At 34.8% G+C, this 26,104-nt stretch overlaps 1 protein-coding gene across 1 annotated transcript; it reads right to left on the minus strand.

The window, feature by feature from the left end:
* Nucleotides 1-872: 872 nt before the first annotated feature.
* LOC144966085 (actin-related protein 2/3 complex subunit 2-like) lies at nt 873-26,061 on the minus strand. Its single transcript, XM_078902146.1, has 11 exons — nt 25,866-26,061; nt 23,890-23,924; nt 23,421-23,479; nt 22,103-22,156; nt 21,401-21,446; nt 19,778-19,964; nt 14,050-14,143; nt 11,055-11,181; nt 9,737-9,837; nt 8,620-8,720; nt 873-7,517 (listed from the first exon to the last, which is right to left on the minus strand). The coding sequence occupies exons 1-11, from the start codon at nt 25,937-25,939 to the stop codon at nt 7,493-7,495; spliced, it is 903 nt and encodes a 300-aa protein (XP_078758272.1). The 5' UTR covers nt 25,940-26,061; the 3' UTR covers nt 873-7,492.
* Nucleotides 26,062-26,104: the final 43 nt, after the last annotated feature.

Here is a 26,104-nt window from a genome sequence, read left to right on the forward strand (position 1 = left end):
AGAATTACAATTAAAGCACCCAAGAGAAAGGAAGACAAAGGGGAACTGGGAACAAATAGGGATCAGATGCAGATTCCAAGAGTAAACCATCAATGTACTTAGTTTGAGATCACCTATAAGTCTCATCCGGACACAAGCACAAAATCCAACAAAGAGGAATACACTCAAATGCTTACATTATACATTAAAAATAACAAACATAATAATACATAACAGAGAGATGATTTACAAGGAAAAAAATATCATCTCCCAAAACAATAACTATGCATTTGACTGTTTCCCTCCCAGCTAGGACTCAGGCCAGGGCCAGGACAAAACCAAGTAATCTCTTTCCAAGACAAAGACAGAAAGCAAGTTGGAAAACAGATATAGGGGATAGAAGACACAGCAAGTACCTCCCTGCCCACTATGGGAGGTCAGGAACCCCACCCAGACCTAAAAGTCTGAACCAGACAAAAGCACATGTCCCCCTCTAAGAGGAATACACTCAAATGTTTACAAACTAATAAAAAAAAAATGTAATACTAAATAACAGAGAGATGATTTACAAGGGAAAAAATACCATCTTCCAAAACTATAGCTGCACATTTGACTATTTCCCTCCCAATCAAGGACTCCGGCCAGGGCTAGGTCAAAACCAAGTAATCCCATTCCAAGACAAAAACAGATATAAGAGTGGAGTGGAAAGAAGACACAGCGTGACCTCCTGCCCAACATGGGAGGTCAAAGACCCCACCCAGTGATCAGCACATAAGGCAGCGTGACCTCCTGCCAGCCATGGGAGGTCAAAGACCCCATCCAGTGATCAGCACATAAGGCTGAATAGCAAAACTTAAAACAACAACAAAAACTAACTCGTTAACCATGCTGTGTTCCATAATGTTGTAACATTGTTTATTCTTTTAAGATAAATATACAGTTTATCAATAGTTGTATTATTCGAATAGGTTATAAACTGTACATTATAATCATAATAATATTGTACCGTGCAGGAATCAAACAAACAAACAAACAAACATCATCATCACCCACAGACACAATCACAAAAATAAAACAGGTAAAACTACACGAATCTTAAATACATACACACCTTGATATGGCAAAGCGATCGTTACAATGAATGTGTTGTACTTTATGCCAGTTGAATTATATCTGGTGGAGCAGCAGCCCAGACATTCGTGCATTCAATACAATTCCACTCAAAGTCAACACAAGTACATTCAATACAATTCCACTCAAAGTCAACACAAGTACATTCAATACAATTCCACTCAAAGTCAACACAAGTACATTCAATACAATTCCACTCAAAGTCAACACGAGTACATTCAATACAATTCCACTCAAAGTCAACACAAGTACATTCAATACAATTCCACTCAAAGTCAACACAAGTACATTCAATACAATTCCACTCAAAGTCAACACGAGTACATTCAATACAATTCCACTCAAAGTCAACACAAGTACATTCAGTACAATTCCACTCAAAGTCAACACAAGTACATTCAATACAATTCCACTCAAAGTCAACACGAGTACATTCAATACAATTCCACTCAAAAGTCAACACAAGTACATTCAATACAATTCCACTCAAAGTCAACACAAGTACATTCAATACAATTCCACTCAAAGTCAACACAAGTACATTCAGTACAATTCCACTCAAAGTCAACACAAGTACATTCAATACAATTCCACTCAAAGTCAACACAAGTACATTCAATACAATTCCACTCAAAGTCAACACAAAGCTGCTACAAGCTGTGGGTTGGAAAAAAAGTTATGCATAAAATTGAATACAACAGCTTAAAAAAAATAATTGAAGAACGAAATACTACACACGGAATGTCTTGGACTCAAAACCCTTTTTCAGCCCATAACAAAACCAATTAAACTGTTACTACTGTACTTCATGTTATATCCAGAGAGACAGCAGACATATGTTGACTTTTACCCATCGTATTTCCCAGACTAGACATGTTGAGTGAGAATTTTTCCATCTTCTGTCTAGATTGAACGTGACGTATTAACGTTTTATCTTATTTATTTTGTTACTCTTTGAAAAAGAAGGGATTTGAGCACAAACCATTCCATGTATAGACTGTTGTTTCCTTTATTTTTATTTGGAAGCAATAGGGAATGAGATTAGCGGAAGAGTAGCGTCCCTTGATTGGACGTCACCCATAGTCTGTGACGTCACCGACGGAAAAGTTATTAGAGAGAGAACGTCATGTTGGTTGTGCGCATGCGTCTCTCGTCCTCACGGCCAATCTTATTCCCTATTATAATTATTTTCGTTTACCACTTTCTACAATCCCATAAGACATCGGTACTTGGTTAAGCAGCTTTGATAATTTCATGACGCACTGAAAACATTTGTTCTGAGACAACAAGTACACATTAAATCAACAAATGACACATCATCTTCCACACCTGTCTTTGGCCTCGACTGATAATATTATAGATTTAATTATTTGACATATTCAGCGAGAGAGAACAAAATGAACCAGAGGCACTGATCAATTGGATATGCCATAATATGATATATAATATAATAGAATAGAATAAAATACGCAAATCTTTCAAGACAAATAAAGAGACTTCCTCATGTGTTGTTAATAAAACAACAACGGTAAAGGTAACGTTTGGTAAACCGTCACATCCGTGCCTCCTCGAAGACAGTGTGTGCTAAATTACACACGTTAGTAGCAGCTGACAAAATTGTCTGAAAATTTTTCATGAAAAGCTCGGCATACATGTTTTAAGTCAAAAATACTTGCATAAAGTGCAAAATAATGACGACTTGGAGATATATTAATGGATTAAGCTGACCAGATGTCTATAAGCCTTCAACCCATGACCTAGGGACTTCATAAAAGTATCAGTATCAGGGACATTGTGGACATCAATTTGCTATGAATGAATCCATCCTGACTTGTTTTGAACTCGACGAGGCAATTCAGATGAATGGCTGTGCCTTTGATCACACTTCAGAGAAATATAAAACAAAATGATATTCTTGCACTTTTACTTTTGGAATTCTAAAATAGGATCCATATATCAGCACAGAACAACCCTTGTGGTAGGCCTACTTCTAATTCTAATTTATGCCTTTTGCGCCATGATATCATAAGATATCGTCGCCTAGGCATTCCACGAAGGAGTATAGATAACTCATCAACAAGATGTCTGATGTCAACAAGAATCACCCATGTTGTCACAGTGAGCAACTTGGGCTACTTGTACGGAAATGCATCCGGTATTCCAAATTCCCTCCATACCAAATGACACATACCCATTCATCAGAGGAATCCATTTATTTTGTTGATCCTTCCTTGTCGTGTTCTCTGCTGTTTTGGTTGAAATTGAAATGTCTTGATCTCCCAAATCGTTTGTATGAAACGAACATCATTATCTATTTTCATTTTTCATAATCACCAGCTCACAAGGCTTAGAGTTCTCTAACTTTAATAACCCAGATTAAAAAATATGGAAACATGCAATATCCAAAAATCAGGCCTGAAAATCCGCGAGACATTTGGGTCCCGATCCAGGGCAGAGTCCTGGGAGGGGATCATGGGGACAATGACCTCCAAGAAGCCAAAGCTTTTTCAATTTAACATGAGCAAAGATCCCCATTTCCCGTAATATTTCTTAGAAATTTACCAATTCAATAGGCTGAGAAACGAAATGAAAAATCTTTATTAATTTTTTTTCCCGCGGAGCAAAATTGCCGACAAATTTACAGGCCTGAAAAATGTAATAGTTTTACAGCCGACACTGGGCCGGTGCCTTAAATGAAGGATTGTAATAAATATTTTTCACTGAAAAGACCTTTATCCAGAAATTCTCACCTATGAGAGTACCAGTACCAACAATGAGTAGATTCATTATCTCACATGTTTGTCAAAGGGACATAATCGTTGTTGGGCAAATCAAACATGCAACACAATTAAAAATCTTTCAATGATTCGTTAACCGATAACAAGTTCCCTGACCATACAGACATTTTTGCAGTCAATACCAAACGATAAATATATGGAAGAGAGGACAACTCAATATCATACTGATCACGGCGTAAAGGCGTTGTTCTATCATTGTGATGTGTTATTCCCTCTATCATTCACCATAGAGGCGTTGTTCTATCATTGTCTTATTCCCTCCATCATTCACGGGACTGTACCACAAATGTTTTCACAAAGCAATGATAAGTTTGTAGAACTAACCAGTATTCCCGATGTCATTTGTTCACAACTGATGCTGGATTGGTCAACTTTGAATATGTAAGAAATATTAATTTGCCTTCAAATGGGAAGTTGTGAAATTCTTAAAAAGTCGAAATGTGTATGATACAATAATTCTTAGATTTTTTTTCTTTTAACACAGGAGAAAATTATTCCAGCGATAAATAAAAAAGATGTTATTTAATTCCTTCTTAAAAAAAATAAATCTTTCCATCCTGAAAACGAATGTAATTTTTCTCAACTTGAAAAAGGGATAACAGGATGAAAAGTGAATCTTTCATTCCAAAACTGACAAACTTCAACAACAACAATAGATTTAAAGAAAAAACATGAAAACCTTTTTTAAACAGCATGGCTTTAATCAATGTGAACAAGGCAAGCGTGTCAAGGACACCATTCACCCCATCAACCAATCTGACTACAACCATCATTATCACATTTTAAAAAACCCATTCCTCTAATCGTTTAAAGCGCACATTCAGAGTTTTCCATGAAACAAAGAATCACAGATTCTCACAATGCAGATATGCACTAAGAACTCTTCACCAATCAACAAGAAAGTCACAAAAGTAGTACAGGCAATAAATATATTTATAAACTTTACAACAAACACTCTTCTAAAGAATATGTTTTCCTATGTCCATCATTATAAATACAACACACACACACACACATCTAAATGCAAATCTCACATCTCCCCACAAGTTGGAGCATTAACAAAAAGAAACATTTCCACTCTACTTCATGATTCCCTTTAGTTTCATCTCCCACTCTGTGACAATACAAAAATGGTTAAGGCCAAATTTTGTGTGATTCGTTTCAATGTTCGTCTCTAGGAAACTAAAAGCTGAAAGAGGCAACTGTTGAATCAAAGAAGGAAAGATGTGACGACGACGACGACAAGAGAATGTTTGTTGTCAGTATGGAGACTACCATTGGATTAATAGGTTTAAATGATGCATCAAACACAAATATTACCTACTGGAAATCAATTTTAGCATAGATATGTTTAAACTAAATTTTGCAATTCTTCACGAATATAGAGATAGAGACTGAGAGAGATTAAACTCGAGAGGAAATTGATTGTAATCAAATATTTGTATAAGGTTAGCTCTCCCTCCTTCATCAACAACATATTGTAATTATAATTAAAAATTGTTTGCATCAATATGCTGCAATGAGATATTTACATCTAAGTATTTGAAGACAATTTTGTATTTAATAAAAAATTAATGAAAACTTTAAACGAAAGCAAAATAAAAAAACAAAACATGGTATCGTTCTAAAGAAAACAAAAGAAGAGGAATGCAAGCTAGTATTTTATATATTTTTTAAACAAAGAAATGAACAATATGAATATATAATAATAGTGGCAATTGAAACATTGTATAAACAACTAGGATGAAACATCACACTGACGGTTATTGGAAGAACAAAACAGATGGATTATAACAAACAAGTGGGAAGGCCGACAATCACAAAGATATCTCGTCACAGCTTAAAACAGACAACAGACCTGCCAACCAACAATTACCAGAACATTTCAATTTTTTTTTTTTTAAACATAATCCGACCCAAAATATAGCACATTTTTAAAACAAAAACTCATAATTCATTTTCAAGAAACATGATGTTAAAAATTGCTTATTAACCAATAAATATCATGAGTTAAGGAATGGATCAATCAAGCAAAGAGCAGGAGAGCATGAATACAAATTAGCTACCCAAGACCCGTTTTGGTGCCAAAAGCGCATCAATCCTCAGACCTTCTTTGTATCAAAAATACAAGAAAACTTAAATGCAACAGATAAAGCCCTATTTTATTTTTTCCCCATACTTTTATAAATGTATATCTGCATGAATTAGACAAAACTGATGCTCCAAATGTGCAGAGTCATTCTGGTTGGCAAAGCCTGCACACTGATAAAACATCTTTTCATTTTGGATTTTAAAAAACGTCAAATACCAACAGCTTCCAATGGTCCTCCAAACCAAACCAAAGCATTTCCGTCAAATACCAACAGAAAAACCGTCAAATACCAACAGAAAAACCGTCAAATACCAACAGAAAAACCGTCAAATCTCAACAGCTTCCAATGGGCCTCCACTCCAAACCAAAGCATTTTTGACATTCAACTGTTGGATATTTGACACACAAGCTTTCTGGCCACCATGACAAAGGGAAATAAACAAGTTTGTCAGAGTACAAATGTTTGGACAACAGGGAAATAAATAATAATAGAAGAATGAATAAACAACGGTCACAGGTTCAGTGAAATGGTATGCATAGATTTACAATAATTGACCTATATTGGTATATGACAATGACAATGACAGCCACTCTTTCACAGAGAAAGTCAGAAGTTCAACAACACCACAACAGAAAATCTTTCAATAAAAAGCTCAGATAATCCAAAGTTTTTTTTTAGTTGTTTGGTTATTTTTACATACACACAAATGAACAAAATGGCTACCATATACTTGAATGGCTTAAACCAATCGGATAGAAAAAAAAAGTTGCTGGCATATCCCTCATTTAACAAGAAGAATCTTGTCACTATGAAATATATTAGTTCTTTAGACAAACCCTTCAAATAATCCTTAAACAGGGATGGATGCATGTGGCATCTATGGGCGATCTACAAATAAACAAACAAATACCAAAGATATTATATTTCTAAAAATGAACAAAACAACAATGAAAAAAAAAACACAAATGGTAAAAGGAAAAAAAAAAGTTTGATAAATTAATAACAAGTGTAAACTTCAAATTTTAAAAAATCCATCACAAATTCTAAACTAAATTAAATTCTTCTCAGCACCATTATCTTATCATAATGAATGAGTCGACTCAACAGATCAGACACGATTTCTATACGTTTTATAATGGAAACATAACCAAGTCATACACCAGCTACAAGGCAAACGCAAGAAATGAATAGGATATATTTTTTTTAAAATACGGCTATAGGTTGTTCTCTTGGAAAAGATCTCGAAAAAATGTCCCAGAATTTTAAATTAAAATTTTTTTTTTTTTTAAAGAGTTAGATATAAAAAAGGAAACAAAGCAGATGCATTAAATTCAATTAAAATCCTAAATTAACATTCCTATTATCGTACATTAAAAAAAAAAAGATTAAATCTAAAACCAAATAAGAGCTTTAAATCCAATTATCACTCTCGCAATTGAACATGCCCAGGGGCATATATTGTATAAATCTATTTCACAGTTATGAATTTGTTCAGTTCTGTCGGAAGGTCTTGCCACTGAAAGAAAAAAAGAAAAAGAAAAAGAAGATTAAAATTAAAGTAAAGCTCCATGATATAACATAAATTAAAAAAAAAAAATAAATAAATAAATAAAAACAAATTTTCAAAAAAATTCCTATGCATTAGTAATGATTACTGATATGATACTTGGTATGCTCAATATATCTTATTCTGGGAATGGATTACCTATAATATTGATGACATTCGACTCTCAAACCCCTGAAAATGAATCAAACAAAAATAAAACAAACTTTTATATATGGCAGTATCCTCTCAAAGCTCTTTACAAAGGGTGCCAAGACAACAATTAACATATAGGACCAGACAGGATATCCGTCAAGAACTTTTACAAGTATTTTTTTCCCAACCAGGTACCCATTTTACACCTGATTGCAGGGAGACAATGTGAAGTAAGGACCTGACCAGGAACCCTTCAGTTTTTGTTACTGACAGAAAAAGGGCTTTGAGCCCAAAAAGTTCCATGTTTGATCATTTGTTCTTTTTTTCCCCCAAAGCTGTTCTATTCATTTTTGTTCATTACTTTTCTCAGTCCACAGCTTCTAGAAGCTTTCCATCACTCTAAAGGTGATGATCACCTGGCCGTGAGTAGTGCTCAAGGAAACAAATTATCCCATTGGTTGAATCATTGAATAACAACTCCATATTCATTTTCTTTTAGTAATTGTCACATTGTATTGTGAAGCGATTGTGCAGCTTTGTGGTCTAGTGGTATGACAATCGCTTTTGGGTCGGAAGGTCCTGGGTTCGAGCCTCGCATTCGGCGCATAGTTGAGTCCTTGGAAAAGACTCTTTACTCACATTCTCTCACCGTACTCAGGTGTAAAATGAGTACCTGGCCGTTAACAATGTTGTCTTTGTCCAAAAAATTGTAATATCGCTTAACAGGAGTCATGTCCCATCCTATATGTTAAATGTTGCTGTTGACCAGGGACCCCTTGTAAAGCGCTTTGAGCACATTTAGTGGATATTGCGCTATATAAAGTTCTATTTATTTCATTTATAGTGTCAGGCTACGAGTTAACAAAGGCATCTAAGACGAAACATATAGTCGATAATCTATAAAATATCAATATCTTACGTAATGGTCTTCTTTTCTTTGGACTTGACTTCAGGCTTAGCTCTGTTCAGCACTTTAAGGAACTCTGTCGTCTTGGCTCTCATACTTTGGTGGATATAAGCCTGACAAAGCAAATTATAATCGTTTGATAAGAGACTAACAGATATAAAGACTCATAAGAAAAAATCACAACTGCCTTTGGAGAGGTTAGCAAGAGAATAAAATTCAACCCTTTACACCAATCCACAGGTATGTTTTCATATGTTACAAAAAAAATAACAAAAAAACTTTGAAAATTAATTAAATTTTTCTGTCAAGGAAAGCAGTTTGTTAGTTTTTGTTTTTAAGGGTTTTATGGCGCTTGCAACACATTTAGGTTACATCAGCTCCAGTAAAAAAGATGAAAATTGGGTAGTTAAAACATTCTAGATGTATTATTAAAAGGACTTGAGGAAAAAGTGAGATAAAGGGGAATAGTACATATGGGGAACAGATGTAGATTCCAAGAGCACATTATCAGTTGTTTGTGATCATTTACAAGGAAAAAAAATATAATCTCCCAAAACAATAACTATACATTCAACTGTTTCTCTCCCAGTCAAGGACTCTGGCCAGAGTCAGGATAAAACGTAACAATCTCATTCCAAGACAAAGACAGAAAGCAATTGGAAAACAGATACAGGGGGATAGAAGACACAGCAAGTACCTCCCTGCCCACTGTGGGAGGTCGGGAACCCCACCAGAAGGAAAGCAAACTATTACTTCTACAACACAAATACAACACACACACATACACAACCAAAACAAAAAAAAAAAGTGAAAGAGAGCAGTTCAAAACCTGACCTAGATTTCAGATATTATTCTTTAATTTCATCCCTTTGAACATTTTATTTGATAGTGTCAGTAAACCCTCAGTGTCTACATATATATTTTTTTTAAAACAAACAAACCTTGATTAATTAATTCAATTTTTTGTTGTTGAGGAATTGGAAAACGGTCCATCACTATTAAAAGTTCTACATCTCAATTACAACACACACACATACACAGACGCACACACACACACACCACAAAATATTTTAAAAAGAGCAGTTCAAAACCTGAAATTGCTAGTTGAGATAACCTTTGAACTTGTTACCTTTGAACATTTTATATGATAGTGCAGGTAATCCCTCAAGGTGTGGATGAGGTCGATGGTGTTTTCTTTGGCATTCTTGTTGGTGTGCCTTGGAAATAGGACTAGAATGACAAAAAAAGGAATAACAGTTAAATCTAAAACATTGTTTTCAACTCAATATGTTTGTTTTGTTTGTTTTTAAGGGTTTTACGGCGCTTGCAACACATTTAGGTCATATCAGCGCCAGTAAAAAGGAAGAAAATGGGATAGTAAAAAGTTCTAGAATTACAAATAAAATACCCAAGAAAAGGTAAGACATAGGGGAACTGGGAACAAATAGGGATCAGATGTAGATTCCAAGAGCACACTATCAAAGTACTTTGTTTGAGACCACCTATAAGTCTCATCCGGACACAAGCACAAAATCCAACAAAGAGGAATACACTCAAATGCTTACATTATAAATTCAAAATAAAAATATAATAATACATAGAGAGATGATTTACAAGGAAACAAATATCATCTCCCAAAACAATAACTATGCATTTGACTGTTTCCCTCCCAGCTAGGACTCCGGCCAGGGCCAGGACAAAACCAAGTAATCTCAACCCAAGACAAAGACAGAAAGCATGTTGGAAAACAGATATAAGGGGATAGAAGACACAGTATGTACCGCCCTGCCCACTATGGGAGGTCAGGAACCCCACCCAGAACTCAATATATGTATCACTGTACGCAAAGCTGAACTCATGAGATAAAATTGGGTTTTTACATTACAAAAAACATTTATTTTTTTTTAAAGTAACCAAAAAGGTAAGCAAGGAGTTCTCATTGCTCAGTTATTAGAACACTCACTTTACAAGACAACAGGGATTGGGTGGCTAGGTCAGCTAAATCTGGTGGAAAGTAGTTTGCACTAATTGGTAGCCAGCAACTGATACTGCCCAGTTAACAATATCAGAGTAACAGAAACTGAGATAAAATCACAATGGCTGTGAAGGGAGGCAGCGGTACGGTCTTTGCTGTGTACCCGAAAGGTACCGAGTTCGATCACCCACCGCTGCGATGTGTGGCCTTTAGCAAATCACCTCGCCCTAGCTCAATTTGCGGCGCTCACTGTGGCTGATGCCTGGGTTATTCCAGTCTTCCCTTGGAATCAACACTAAAGACAAATTTCCGGTATTGGACAAATAAAAGGAATTTTATTTTTTTTATTTATTTTTAAAGGGTTGCTACAGCATGTATCCACTTTTAAGACCAGTTGAAATAGTTTTCTTCCAAAGCATAATCTATTCTGATCAAACTATTGAAAAGGAATAAGTTTATGCCAGCCCCTCACCAAAAGTAATGTATCCTATGTTATCCCCGGTTCTGGCATCCGTCCCACTCAATTCCTGGGGAGGGTCTCGGTGACTGAACAACACTTGGGGTGCTTGCTGGTACTTCCTTCGGCCTTCTTTAAATTCCTACGAAACATAGAACGAGACATCAACAAAAATCATACAACAATGGTTGAGGAAATATACCAAAAGCTTTGTGATAAATTATAAAACCAGAGAAATATGTTGTTATTGGTTTATTTCTAATGCTGGAGCAAATGAGAATTCCAAGTATTTGTGTGATAACATCATAATAATAATAATAATAATAATAATAATAATAATAATAATAATAATAATAATAATAATAATAATAATAATAATAATAATAATAATAATAATAATAATAATAATAATAATAATAATAATGGCGACGACTATGAAACATCATCCTGTAAATCCGCAAACGTCATTGTCTAAGGATTTAAGTTACATTGGCAATAAAAATAAAAATAATAATAATAATAATAATAATAATAATAATAATAATAATAATAATAATAATAATAAAAATGATAATAATAATAAAAATGATAATAATAAAAACCCTATCTTGCTTCTCATACACCTTCTACACAGAGCTTAACAGGTAAGCTTTAAGCAAACACCTAAAATAGGAAAAGACTGGATCTGTTTCAAACATAAAATTCAAAGCTATAATTCTCGAATTTATAGAGAGAAATGTGAAAAACCTTCACCGTTTTCATCAAATTGTTCCACCTCTTCAGTTGATTTTTAAAAATCATTCCCCCCCCCCCCCCCCCCCCCCCCCCCCCCCCACACACACAGATCAAACTCACAGACCAGAAAACATCTGTTTGATACATGACATATGATGACGACAGGTTGCACCATCTTAATACAGTTATTTCATTGCCACTGCCATCGGTGAAATCAATGAGAAATTTCACGATCACAGTTGAAAAACAAAACATAAGAGGCAGTTTTATTTTCAAGACCATCCCATGTCACAGTTCATTACCATTAACCGTGTATCCAAATTATGCTGATGTTTTGGTATCAATATGATTCTGTTTAAAAACAAAAGTGTTCACTCCTTCGCGACCATCTTGTGTCTTCCATTTCCAAATATATGTTTACAAAATACGGTATGCCTACGACCAAATAAGTCTTCAAATTTTAAGATATATAACTGTGCGAGAAAAGCATGCTAAATTTTTTAATACAATAAATTAGTTTAAGAAACAAACCTCTTTTCAATCGAATAAATATAAGTAAAACACAACAACCATAAACATCCTTTATTTGTTCATTTAAGAGATGATACCAAAAATAGATTGTGAACCAGCACTCAAGAGCATTTCAAGTGGCTCTTATCTCAACAGGATGTCAAAACACACGTTCAGAAACCTTTGTGGACTTGGATTGTGTGTTGTTTTGGACACAGACCGTAAACCATAGACACACCAACGCCATGTCTGTCCCATCTGGTCCTGTCGTCAAATAAATTGCTAAGTGGCCAAGTCTGTATTCTGTTTTCCTGTCACCAATACAAATAGCCCGCCCCCATCACAAATCAAAACCATTAACGCTTTGCTGATTATTGTCCCCAACACTGCAACCACAACGGTGAAGCTTTCCGTTATACATTAAATCATTCATTCAGATGTGAAAGACCTCTTTTAAAAAGAGCATCAATGTTTTTTTAAAAATTATAATAATTTAAGAGCAACAACAAACCCCCCAAAAAACCACGACAGTTGGCATGACAATCTAAGTAGCGTCAATGTGGAAGGAAAACCAGGATTAAAATGTTCTTCTCACTTTTTTTTATTTTTGGGTTTTTTAAATTGTGCTATGGTAAAAAAGATTTTGTATTAATATTTTTATTACTTTTTAATTAAATTCCATTTCCATCTGGCAATTTGTCTCATTATTTAATCTTGTAAACAAATACAAAATGTTTATCATTATACAACCAAGCAGCCAGTCTGCATCAACTTGTTCAAGTTCATTAAGGATAATTTTTTTCTTTTTGTCACAACTTATGAATAAACATGAGCCTTGAGCACACAATTCACAAACCAAGAGTCTGATATTAAAATAAATGGATTCTTACAAGCAATCTTGTCGATGCAATGACAATGCATGATACTTCTACAGCAACTTTCTATAAATAACAGGACCTTCCTTTCCTCTTTCCATTGTTCCTGTGTCAAGAAATGTTTTGGGAGAGACCAACCAGGACAACACGTTTCTAAAATAACACGCAGTAACAAACATAAATTTAAAACAACACCTACACAAACTGGAATGTCAACACGAATCATTTCCGTTCATCTAAAGTTTTTTGATGCCACATTTACACACTACATACACAACACCAGACATATCTTCTTCTATGAGAGTTTCGTACAACCACGAATTTCGGGCTCCAACCTGAGCTGAGAACTATATAAAGATCTTTCATCCAATGAAAACAAGGTTCTGGTACCAGAGCTAGCGTATAAAGGAGTTTGATAAATAGAGGACAAATTGGAAAATTTCAAATCAAAGTTAGGTTACGATGTCTAACCCCCGGATCCTCGACCGTTGTATCACACGCGCGTCAGTTGTAAAAACGTAACACAGACCCGGCCTTGATTCAGTAAAATTCCATCGTGTTCTTTATGAAATAAAAGCTGAAGTTTGATTGGTTGATATTATTAGTTTCATCCAATCAGCAAACAGTTTACTTAAGCTATTTGGGTTGAGTATGAAGCTAGTTATTGACGTATGAAATGACGCGATCAAACCCGAGTGACGCTATATGTTAGCTACATCATTCAAACTTGCTAGGCAAGTACTGGGAACCGGTCGTTATTTCCGGTTGACCCCAATGCGGCAAAAGGGTTAATAACTAAAAATTTTCCCCATATCAAGTAAGCAGGCTTGCGCTACAGTTGTGAACAGACGATACACACACACACACACACAGACAGACAGACGAATTACCTGCATAAATACTTTCCCTATGATGATATCATCGTCATCTTTGAAAATCGTACTGAATATGACAGTCACTCGGTCAGCTTGTGCATCCACATACCTGTAGACAGTCCAAAGATGGAAACGCTGCAATGATTCGATGCTGATACGGTTCTATGACAATGATGAACTAAACAAATTCAAGTTCTCAAACTTGGATCATATCATATCAACTCACTTCTATGATTGACATTCATTTAAAACTAATAATAATAATAATAATAATAATAATAATAATAATAATAATAATAATAATAATAATAATAATAATAATAATAATAATATTAATAATAATAATATTAATAATAATAATAATAATAATAATAATAATAATAATAATAATAATAATATTAATAATAATAATAATAATAATAATAATAATAATAATAATATTAATAATAATAATAATAATAATAATAATAATAATAATAATAATAATAATAATAATAAAATAATAATAATAATAATAATAATAATAATACTTTATCATCTTGATAAAGATCAACTTTGTTATGAAGAACATCAAGAGGCTATCCCATTTTCATGAGATAAATCTTTTATACTGAATACAAATGAGGCCCTAGAGGCATTCTCTTGAGAGTCAGAGAGACCAAACTCTCAAACATTACATCTATATCTATCAGAAAGCCCAGAGAACATAGTCAAATTTCAAAGAGAGATTATTTAAAGTAGAAAGTTTTCCACATAAATATAAAATGTTTACAATAAAATATCAACATTCACATTACAATGCATTTCCACGTTTTATAACAGGGTTGTCAAATCAGGAGTCAAACATTTACTAAACTTTTACAAAAAAACATTGACCGACCACTTTCTGAGCACTGAACTCTTGTAAAAAGGCATTGTATACTTACTTTTATTTCCGTTTAGCGGGTGATTGAAACATATATTGAGCATTTATAACAAACTAAGTTCCATAAACATACGGAAAATTGGAAACCCTGTTATAATACTCAAAAGTAATTTAAAATGTTTCATTTATCTCTCCAGCAGGCTATAACTTCTATATGGAGCCATAAATCCATTTCATACAGTACTAGTTGCCTGTAAAGCATTGTGGCTCAGTGGTACGGTCTTTGGTATCTACCCAAAAGGTACAGAGTTCGACTGCTTGCCTCGTTGAGTGAGCTAGGACAAGGTGACTTGAGCACCTTGGATTATTGCAATCTTCCTTTGGTAAAGACACTAAAGACAAATTTCCCCATGGGGATGAATAAAGGAATTTATTATTTATTATTGTGCCAACTCTTTAAAAAAAATATGTCATTGCCTAGAGCCAGGTACTTATTCACACCTAAGTCGAGTGATATATTTAAAGTGTCTTACCCAAGGATACAAATTCAGGGCTACAATTTTCCACAATCACTGTCACCCACCTATCCACAGGCCACAATTAACATGGCTTGACTTGAATGACAAGACAGGACCAGGGATGTAAATGGCAAATGATAAAAAATTCTGAAACCAACTCGCACACTCCTTTTAAAAAAATTGAAACTACAGATGTATTTGTAAAAAGCTAATTTTAACTAGTAGAGTATGTGTAGCCAATTTATCACTATGATAATATGTATACTGCATAAAACTAAGACCTATTGATGAAGTGGAGATTTCTACTTTCCTTTAAAGAAAGATCTAAGATCATCACCTGATTTCATCTTCTTGGATGGTTGTTTAATTATGATACTTTTATCACTGCTAGCACCACTACAAGTAGGCCTACTACTATCACAACTACTACTACTACTACAAACATCAGTATCAACAAATTTCCTTTTCAAAGAAGGCATTGAAATTTCTTTTTCTTCTGTTTTAGATAATGGACCAGTGGGCTTATTTTGCTCTATTGCTATCCTTACTTCATCTGCTCTTTGATGGACTGATACTTTTTTAATTTTTGAAACCTTTGCCTTTGCTGGCTTTTCATGTTTAGTCTTCATTCTCTTTCCAGCTGTTTGCATGTAGTAGCAAAGGGCTGAATCGACAGGACTATGTACAGGATCTTCTCTATGGAAATACTCTACACAGCTCTTTTCACATTTAAGGAATTTGTATTTAATCTTGTGGATGGCTTCATAAGTCCCTACATCTAATCTGTTTGTTGTGCCTGTGATTATATTATTCATTACACTGAAAGATGATTCTACTCTAGGCCCTGTGAAGATAGAAAGACAAGCTCTTATTACCGGACCTAGTATTTCATATTGGGGGTTTGATATCACCTCTGTCCACCACCTATCTAATTTCTTCTCTTTTATTGATGAAATAAATTTGGTATCACTTTGGAGGGTGGAAGCTGCTGTAGAAAATGTATCTTTATCCTCAGGTTTGACTATGGTTGGCAATAAATCATAAATATCTTGTAAGCCTAATGAAGCCCTGCTATGACCACATAATTCTGGATCAATTGTTGAAAGGAGGGCTAAGTTTTTATTGGTAATGGGAAGCTTGAACTTAAGATATTTCCCTGTCTCTCTGAAAGCTGACAGCACTGTTTTCCTGAATGCATTTGCTTCCTGACTATCCATGTCAATTAAAATCTTCTGAGTAGCATCACCTACATAAATTCTTTTCAAAGGATGTATCTTATCACAATCAATGCTGATTTTGCTGATGTCCCTACTAAACTCATTTACATATTCATGAGTCAAGAAGCAAGTCAAAAAAGTCTTAAAAACTAACACAGCCTCATCAAAAAGTCGATGCACCATTGGCTCTTTCTTTTCAAAGGTAAGAATGAAACTCTTAAAGAGAGGAAGAATGCTGACAATGGTATTAACTAGTAATAAACTTTCTTTTGATTTCATAAAGAGTTTGCAAACTATCCTCCTTTTTCTCTCCCTACCTGCTGGTGTAAGTTTTTTGTTTTTAAGTCTGTGTAAAATGAGCATTATCCTAGTCTTAGAGTCTTTCTTTACATGTCTAAGAAGAGCAGATATTTTTTGTTGTTGTTCTTTCTTTTCTTCTACAGTGAGCCAAACTGAATAAAAAATTGTAAGGGCATCTTTTATCTCTAAGAATCTAACTGAGGCATCATAAATTGACATCCATCTATGTCCAGCTCTCTGAATGGGAGTGTGCTCTGGCAACTCCATCAGTCTACAAATTTCCTTCAAGTCATCTCGTATATCTGAACTATAATCAAAGTCACCAAATAAATCATCCAAGAGCCTGATAAGCATCCCCTTACTATCAAGAATTGATGTGAATTTCTTCACAGCATTGTGAATATGGTGACAAACATCTCCATCAATACAGAGATGCCAACTTTAAATTTGGCTCACAGGAGTTTTAGACACCACTCGTAGGAATTTCAATGCCGAAAGAGGAATTTCCGCACACAAGAAAAAGGAATTGGAATGGTATTTGGCATTGTGTTTACATATTGTATAGTTCTAAATAGATAACTGATTAGAATTATATTATGATACATAAACATATTGCCAAATACAATCCCAAAGTTTCCTTATTTTAAATGAAGTAAAGCGCCAAAACCTGATGGTAGAGATTGTAGTGATGTGGTGTTAGTGGTTGTAGTAATAGTGGTAGTGATGATGGTTGTGTAATAATAGGGGCAATGATGATGATGTGGTGGTTGGAAAGGGGGGGGGGGGGTATCCTTGGAACAAATTGACCTCACCGGAATTTGACGGAGGTTGCCCGGAGCCCGGAATTATTTGCTCCAGACCGGAGTTTTTTCCGGTGAAACCGGAGTTTTGGCATCACTGATCAATATCCATGATGTGAGGTGCAACTTCCTTTAATCTAGTCTGAAAGCCATTTAATGAGCCCCTCATATAAGCAGCTGAGTCAGAAAGCACTGAAATCAAATTTGTAAAAGGTATCTGATCTTTTAAAAACTGGTTCCTAACAGCCTCAAACACTGTCTCTGCATTTACAATTGTCATTTCAATGCTAGCATATAAATCACAAACACTTTTCTTCAAATGACTACAATAGTAACAAACTAAAACATTAAGAACTCTCTTTTTTGACCCCTTAGAAGTTGATTCATCAATATTAAGTGAAAAGGGGCTATTTTGCAAGACTTTGACCAGGCGGACATGCTCCAGTTCAGATAAGCCATAGCGGAGCTTGTAAGTGGCTGTTTGTCTCTCCATGTGCATTTGAGCTAATGATTTTTGATCTTTTGCTAATTCCTGTGCAAATTGAATAAGGTGAGGTGCCATGGAAAGCGGTAGAGTATGCTCGGCCATAAAAGAACACAGGAAAGCCTCCTGGTGAGTAATTCTATCCTTTTGTGAAACTGGCCTGGGCCAGTAGGCACAGTGGAGTCTTCCCTAGCAAGTCCTAAACTATCTAAATTAGGAGCTGCTCCATATGGGAGAGGCAATGTTGTCAAACTAGAAGATGAAAATGTTCCATCTATTTTGTCTCTGGTAGCTTGCATGGCTGCTGGGAGTCTTTGATTTGAAATATCTATGGCTCTGTTACGTTCGTGTGATTTACTTTTAGAGTGAACTTTTAGGCATCGAACACCACCTCCACTATATTTAATCTCAGATTTACAAAGGCAACACCATGCAAACCCATCCTTCTCTATCTTTCTGATGTAACTTGAAAAGAAATCCCCCAGATTGTCTTTAAGGGATAACCATTCCCATCTAAATTTGTTTGTTGATGTTACATCTATAACATCAATAGGAGATTGTCTATCAACAAATCGATGTTTTGATTTTGATTTTGATTCAGTCACCTTTGTTGATGCCATTTTCAAAAACGCCTGTCTAAATTTATAACTACAAAGAACTAAAGTGAAGAAAAGTGGTGAATCTAAAATAAAGATTGAGGATTCTCAGTTTAAAAATCACCCGATGCCGAGATCTGATTGACTGATTGTGATTGATTCTGTAAGTTCACTCTCTTACTAAGACCCAAACAAAACAACGTGATTGGATCGTCCTAGAATTTTCTAGAATCTTATCTAAGTATCAGAATTACGAATCCAAAACCAGAGAAATCAATGTAACATAAATTTAAAACAAACACATGCGACAGTAACAAAATAGATTTGCTAAAAATATCAACTTAGCTTCGGGTTTCAACCAAGAAGAAATTCACAAATTCCGCCACACTTCAACAAGCATCCATTGATTTGCGAAAAAGGAAAACAAAACATCCGGTAGTGGTATTTATACATTATGTTCGATATGTAGCCAAAGTGGCTATTTACCGAACAAAATTTCAGATTTTTTTTTCTGAAAAACCTCTATTACTGCCATGTAGTTCAGAATCAGTCAGAAATTTTCTGTCTGAATTCATGGCCTGGAAATAACGTTATCACGTTTGTAGTGAAAATAACCTCTTCCGCAACCAAACAGCAAGTGGAGTGTTTCAGTGCACACAGAAAGTGCTTGTCATGCCTGGGCCTATATGCACCATATTATATTACAGTAGTATTTAATAATACGTTTTTGTTAAAATATTTTGTTTTATCAATTTGATCTATTTATATTCTTTTTATTTTCATTTTTTTTCTTATGAATTGAAATATTCTGAATTCAGAAAAATTCTGAAAGATTTACATCCCTGGACAGGACACTGTTTGGCACCGAGCGCAGAGCCACACACAAACGTATATATGTGTTATTAGATAACGACAAGAAAAAAGAAACGTGAGCAAACGGAATACAAACACCAAACTCCTTACATGGTCTCGTCATCCCTGTAGTGAATGACGGCCCTCTTGTTTCCTTTCTGGCCATTTTCTTGGAACTGGAAGTATTTCTCAAACACAGAGGCAAAGCAATTACGCTTCAACAGACTCACTTTGGACACCAGCTCTTGCCAGTTGTCTGGAATGTTCTCCAGGTCAAATACAACAGAGACATTATAACCTGGCGATGATAGATGGGAAAAAGGCATGTAGAAAACTTCCAAATGGGAGATTGGCAGACCTGCCAAATTGAAAACTTCAAATTTAGTAATTTTTATGTCAATTTTTAGTAATTTGAAAAGGAAATTCGTAATTTCTGAAATTGTGTATGAACAACCACAATATTATTATTATCATTAGTAGTAGTAGTAGTAGTTGTTGTTCTCTTCTTCTTCTTCTTCTTCTTCTTATTATTATTATTATTTAAGTATTACTAAGAATTAAAAATTCGTAATTTTCCATAAAAATTCGCATTTGGCCATTTTGTAAAATTAGAAAAATCAGAGAACACAGACAATTCAAGAAATAACCACTCTGGCCACAGTCCACTAATTGTGATTGGATAAACAGTTTCCCAAGTTGAAACTTTAGTCTATTTTAATAAAAATTATGCTCGTCCGCCACAATTTCATAAGATATCGTCGCCTAGCATTCCACGAAAGAAAATAGATAATTCATCAAACAAGATGTCTAATGTCAACATGAATCACCCATGATGTCACAGTGAGCAAATTGGGGACTAATAATCTTACCCAAGGAAAAATAAAATGAAAGTGACTGAAGCGGGGCTCGAACCCGGGACCTTCCGGGTCACAGTACAATGCCTTAACCACTCAGCCACTTTGTCCACAAAAAAAGTGTATTTAAAGTAAGAAAAAAAACAAACAAAGTACAGCACACCCCTTATCCCACCATAAAAAGAAACAAGCTCAATGATACTCCCCCTCGTCAGATGTGAAGTTTAGAAAAATAACCTTTTAAAATTTTGCAATGTATTTCTTTTTAAATGCTGGAAAAATATTTGCTTGTTTTGTTTTTAAGGGTTTTACGGCCCTTGCAACACATTTAGGTCATATCAGCGCCAGTAAAAAGGGAGAATATGGGATAGTAAATTGTTCTAGAATTACAATTAAAGCACAAAAGAAAAGGTAAGACAAAGGGGATTTGGTTCAAATAGGGAACAGATGTAGATTCCAAGAGCACACTATCAAAGTACTTAGTTTGAGATCACCTAAAAGTCTCATCCAGACACAAGCACAGGTCCCCACTAAGAGGAATACACTCAAATGTTTACAAATGATATATAATATACAAAACATAATACAGTGCATAACAGAGAGATGATTTACAAGGAAAAAAAATATCATCTCCCAAAACTAACCATACATTTGAATGTTTCCCTCCCAGCCAGGGTATCCGGCCAGGGTCAGGACAAAACCAAGTAATCTCATTCTAAGACAAGACAGAAAGCAAGTTGGAAAACAGATATAGGGGGGTAGAAGACACAGTATGTACCTCCCTGTCCACTATGGGAGGTCAGGAACTCCACCCAGGGAAAAATATTTAAAATCTTAGAAACAAATATATCTATAAAGGATAAAAAAAAATCAACTCTACCTGGTTCTGGGGATGTTAATAAAGTACTATATTCCCTTTTGATGAGCTGAGGACAAAATAAAATATTCATTTAAATACTGAACATTCTTCACGACAAACATATTTGAATCGTAGAATATGCATACACAATCTGAAAAATAAATAAAGTCAAATCATTTTGTATATATTGATAAACCTTATCTTTCTCACATGCATACACAATCTGAAAAATAAATACAGTCAAATCATTTTGTATATATTGATATACCTTATCTTTCTCACATGCATACACAATCTGAAAAATAAATAAAGTCAAATCATTTTGTATATATTGATATACCTTATCTTTCTCACATGCATACACAATCTGAAAAATAAATAAAGTCAAATCATTTTGTATATATTGATATACCTTATCTTTCTCACATGCATACACAATCTGAAAAATAAATAAAGTCAAATCATTTTGTATATATTGATATACCTTATCTTTCTCACATCCACCTAGATGAGCAGTCAAACAAATTAAATTAATAATAATAACAATAACAACAACAACAACAACATCTAGGACACTGTTACTATTAAAATTATGGAGAATTTCCAATAAGCTCGCAAACAGAGAATCTTTCATTTCTGATATTATTTTCTTCAATTCAATTTTAAAATATAATGAAGATCACTTGTTTCATAATTTAAGTTTTTCAGATAAATTTAACTTACATCATCTGCGCCATGTTCTTGTAGTTCTTGATAAAACTTTAGTGAGATACTGACCTGTAAATATCAAAATTAATAAGTGAAAATGACATTTACCTTAAAAACAATGGACTGAAAAGGCAACTGTCTAAAACCTGGAAAGTTATATATGGCACAGTGGCCAGGCAAAGCAGTTGAAAAAAATACTCCTACATCCCAAATGGCGTGAAACAGACAATACAGTAATTGCTTGCTACCCTTTGGACAGGACGCTAGTCATTTGCAAAGTACTATCCACAAGAGTTAACAGACTCACTGCTGGGTGGACAGAACAAAAATATTGACTTGGTCGACTTTGGTCCCTTTGCTTATATGAAGCATGAAGTGAAAGTTCTACCAACTGACCACAACTGACCAATTGAGACCCCCAGAATGATCTATCAATTGACCAATTGAGATCCCCAGAAAAAATGCAAACAGAAATATGAATCCTACAAAATCATTTTTCCTCAACTGGAGATTAAACCCTAAACATTCAATCATGTTATTGGCAATGCGCGGCTATGTGGTCTAGTGGTATGACACTCGCTTTCGGATTGGAAGGTCCTGGGTTCAAGCCTCGCTCGGCGCATAGTTGAGTTCTTGGAGAAGGCTCTTCACTCACATTCTCTCACCGTACTCAGGTGTAAAAAGAGTACCTGGTCGTTACCAGCGTTGTCTCTGTCCGGAAAGAAAATTGTAATATCGCCTGACAGGCATCATGTCCGATCCTACGTGTTATGTGTTGTTGTTGGTCAGATCCCCTTGTGAAGCGGTTTGAGCATGTTTAGTGGATATTGCCCTATAAAAAAGCCAATTTCATTCCATTCTCCTACTGATAATTGAGGTACATTAGGAAACTTTTATATCTAAACATTTAAAAATAGTCAATTTGATCCTATTCTATCTCTTTACGTCCATCAGCTCTCATTGAAAATGTGGCTGCTTGAAGGTCAAGAAATAAATAAAAATAACAAAATGGAAAAGATGCTTCAATTCAATTTCCATTCCCCTTTACGCCATCCCCTCATCTCTCATTTGTCTTTAGTCACTCATTCATCATGTTTTGTAAGCAAAGGGGAAACCCGAAACATCCCAATTATCTGTCTTTGTAAATTAAATTGAAGCTATTTCATTTCATTATAATTATTATACTTGATCATGCTCGTTCTATCCCAAGGGCCCTCATGATCCTTTTCATTGAAGGGGACAGTTACCATTTAACAAAATAATCATTTCTAACCTCACTCATTACTTTGTGTTTTACCTTCAATGGTTTTTAGTTGTACGAGTTCCTACTTACCATTATTTTATTTTTGTTTCCATCAGGATTCGACATATGGAATAAAACTCCATCAAAGTCTGAGAATTGAAATATTCAAATGAATAGTCAATAGAAAAGCAAAGGATGTGAAAATAAAAGCACAATAAATTTGTATTTTGTTCAAAAATACCTTAAAATGAAAATCAATGTAAATTGTAAATCTATTTCCTATGCTTACCAAGTTACCTAATGTCCCCATAACATCCATATGGGAACATAATAGATGAAATGTCAAAACGAATATTCTATATCACGACATTTTAAGTAAATATCACAAATACAAAAAGCTCGTCACTTTCTAATAATTTTTTAAAAAATGAAGATTTGTTTTGATTCTCATTGCATTGCAACCATGTTATCATGTTAATTTTATTGAAAAACATGTCTTGTAAATAAAACTAAAGGGAAAAAAATTTATATATAAAAAATAACGGTTAAAATAATTTACCTGCAACTGTGATGTCAACATTGTCTGGTTTGCCACTGAAAAATATAAAAATTAGAATCAGAAACTATGAATTTTAAAACGTTTTACAGATACACTCTCTAGCACGGTTTCCTTTAACTCATTTGAATGTCCCAAATTTTTTCCTTATTATTCTCTGTTGTCATTCCATTTCTTCCTCCAACTGATTAATAATTTTTACCTCAAACACGGTTTCCTTGAACTAATTTCACTCATCCAACATTTTTTAAAAATTAATGAAAGAATTTTTTCTTAATGGGCCCCGTGATTTCGACCTCTGATGATTTACTGTGACATTGTCAGTGTTTATCTTGTTGTCTCTCTATCTACGATGCAGGTGTGTCTAAATAGATACAGACAAACGCAGTCACTCACACACACTCTATCACCGTTTCGCATAACCGACACCTCTCTGCTTATTCTTATCACTTCGCCATTCAATATCAGTTTCAATATCACTCACACACCATGATTTGCTACGACGGTAAATGGATGTTGTGACCTAGTAATCCCCCCCCCCCCCCGACACACACATCAACCACTTGTAGCATGTCTTGTATAAAGTTATCACTCTCAACATAAGAAAGAAAATAAACAATTAAGTCCCTTTTTTCATCCTCAAAAGGAAATTGTCTTAGGGTCTTTCCCAAAGGATGACTGGAATAATCCAGGTTTCAGCGCCGCAAATTAAGCTAGGGAAAGATTTTGTTTTCCTGAAGGCCAGATTACGTGATGGATATTCAAACTAGATATCTTTCGGGTACATGGCAGTCTATACCGCGGAGATACAATGCCCCCCCCCCCCCCCAAAAAAAAAGAAAAAGTAATTATGGCAAGGCACGTTTCCTGGAATGTTTTTGCATGTCCCAAGGTGTTCGAGGAAACCGCGCTGGAATGTATGTCATATTCTAATAACAATTCTATTTCCAGTTCTTTTTATTAACACATTTCATTTCTCAACAACCTTGTGGTCCAGCATTGTGAGGTCTATGACAAAGGTGTTAACGTGAATGTGTCCTGCCAAGACATGAATTCTCCATCTTGGGGGAGAATGTGAAGCCTATAAACAAAAGCTGCGATCATATCAATCAGCACCTAAACAATGATGATCAACAAATAATACAAACGATCACATTTAATGGGCAGAAAAATACCTAGCACAAGTCACTTTGAAAATTGTTGACAAGTAGCGCAGTTCTGTAAACTGACATTTGACAAGTAAAAATAAAAAAATCTCCGCACCCGTAGTACCAAGTATCTTGATGAAAGACCAGAAGTGTTTTGCAATTAATAACAAGGGTGTAGTGTATGGAAACAATAATCAGAACACTAGATTATACTACCCTGCTAAAAGGGAACAACTATCATCCAATTGTCAATGATCAATCAGGTAAATAGAAAGTACACTTTCATTGTGATGTGTGACAGTGAATGTACAGTGATAGTCAAGTGCCAGTTGTCAGTGGAAGTCAAAATCAAAATTATGTAAGTCACATGATCACATGCATTCTCATTCACCGATTTTCGGTTAGAAAAACTTGGTTGAGACCAATCATTAGGCTCTTGCAAAACAGCAAGTTAGCATTGCTTGTTTATTGTGTGTATAGTATTTATATAGTGAATCAACAGTGATTCCTATTCGTGGTGTAGACACCCCCCCCCCTCCCCCCCCCCCCCCCCCCCCCCAGCTATAAACATTTCTCCACCCGGTGGTTTTTGCATCTCCAATCTCGAACTTAACCAAGGCCCTTGATAAATATAACTATGAATAACAAAGGTTAACGTATGCATATCAATCGTACAAGTTAATCCACCAAGTGAGAAAATGTAAAGTAAAATAATAAGGAAGTGAAAATAGGCGTCACCGAGATATTGTTACCGGAAACAGTGACACAATAAGAATGAAATGAAATTCTCCTCTGCTGACAGTAACACATTAGATGACAAATAGTAATTACCCCTCCAATGCATTCTTTATCTTATACGTCAAGGTTTCTTGAACTATTCTGTTGTTTGTCTCCAAGAGAATCATTGTTTCTGTGTCCGGTGACTAACTTGGCCGGTAGTTTTTGTATGTTTTTTTACTTCTCTCACTTTTCTTGCATGGAAGTAAAGAGGAAGTAACCATTGATAAGATGGCGCAGAATTGAAAGATATGATTGGACAAAAAGATGTCACATGATAGTGCTACTAATTT

This window comes from Berghia stephanieae, chromosome 2, assembly GCF_034508935.2.
Source record: "Berghia stephanieae isolate SIO BIC M18660-M18661 chromosome 2, UCSD_Bste_1.3, whole genome shotgun sequence".
NCBI lineage: Eukaryota > Metazoa > Mollusca > Gastropoda > Nudibranchia > Aeolidiidae > Berghia > Berghia stephanieae.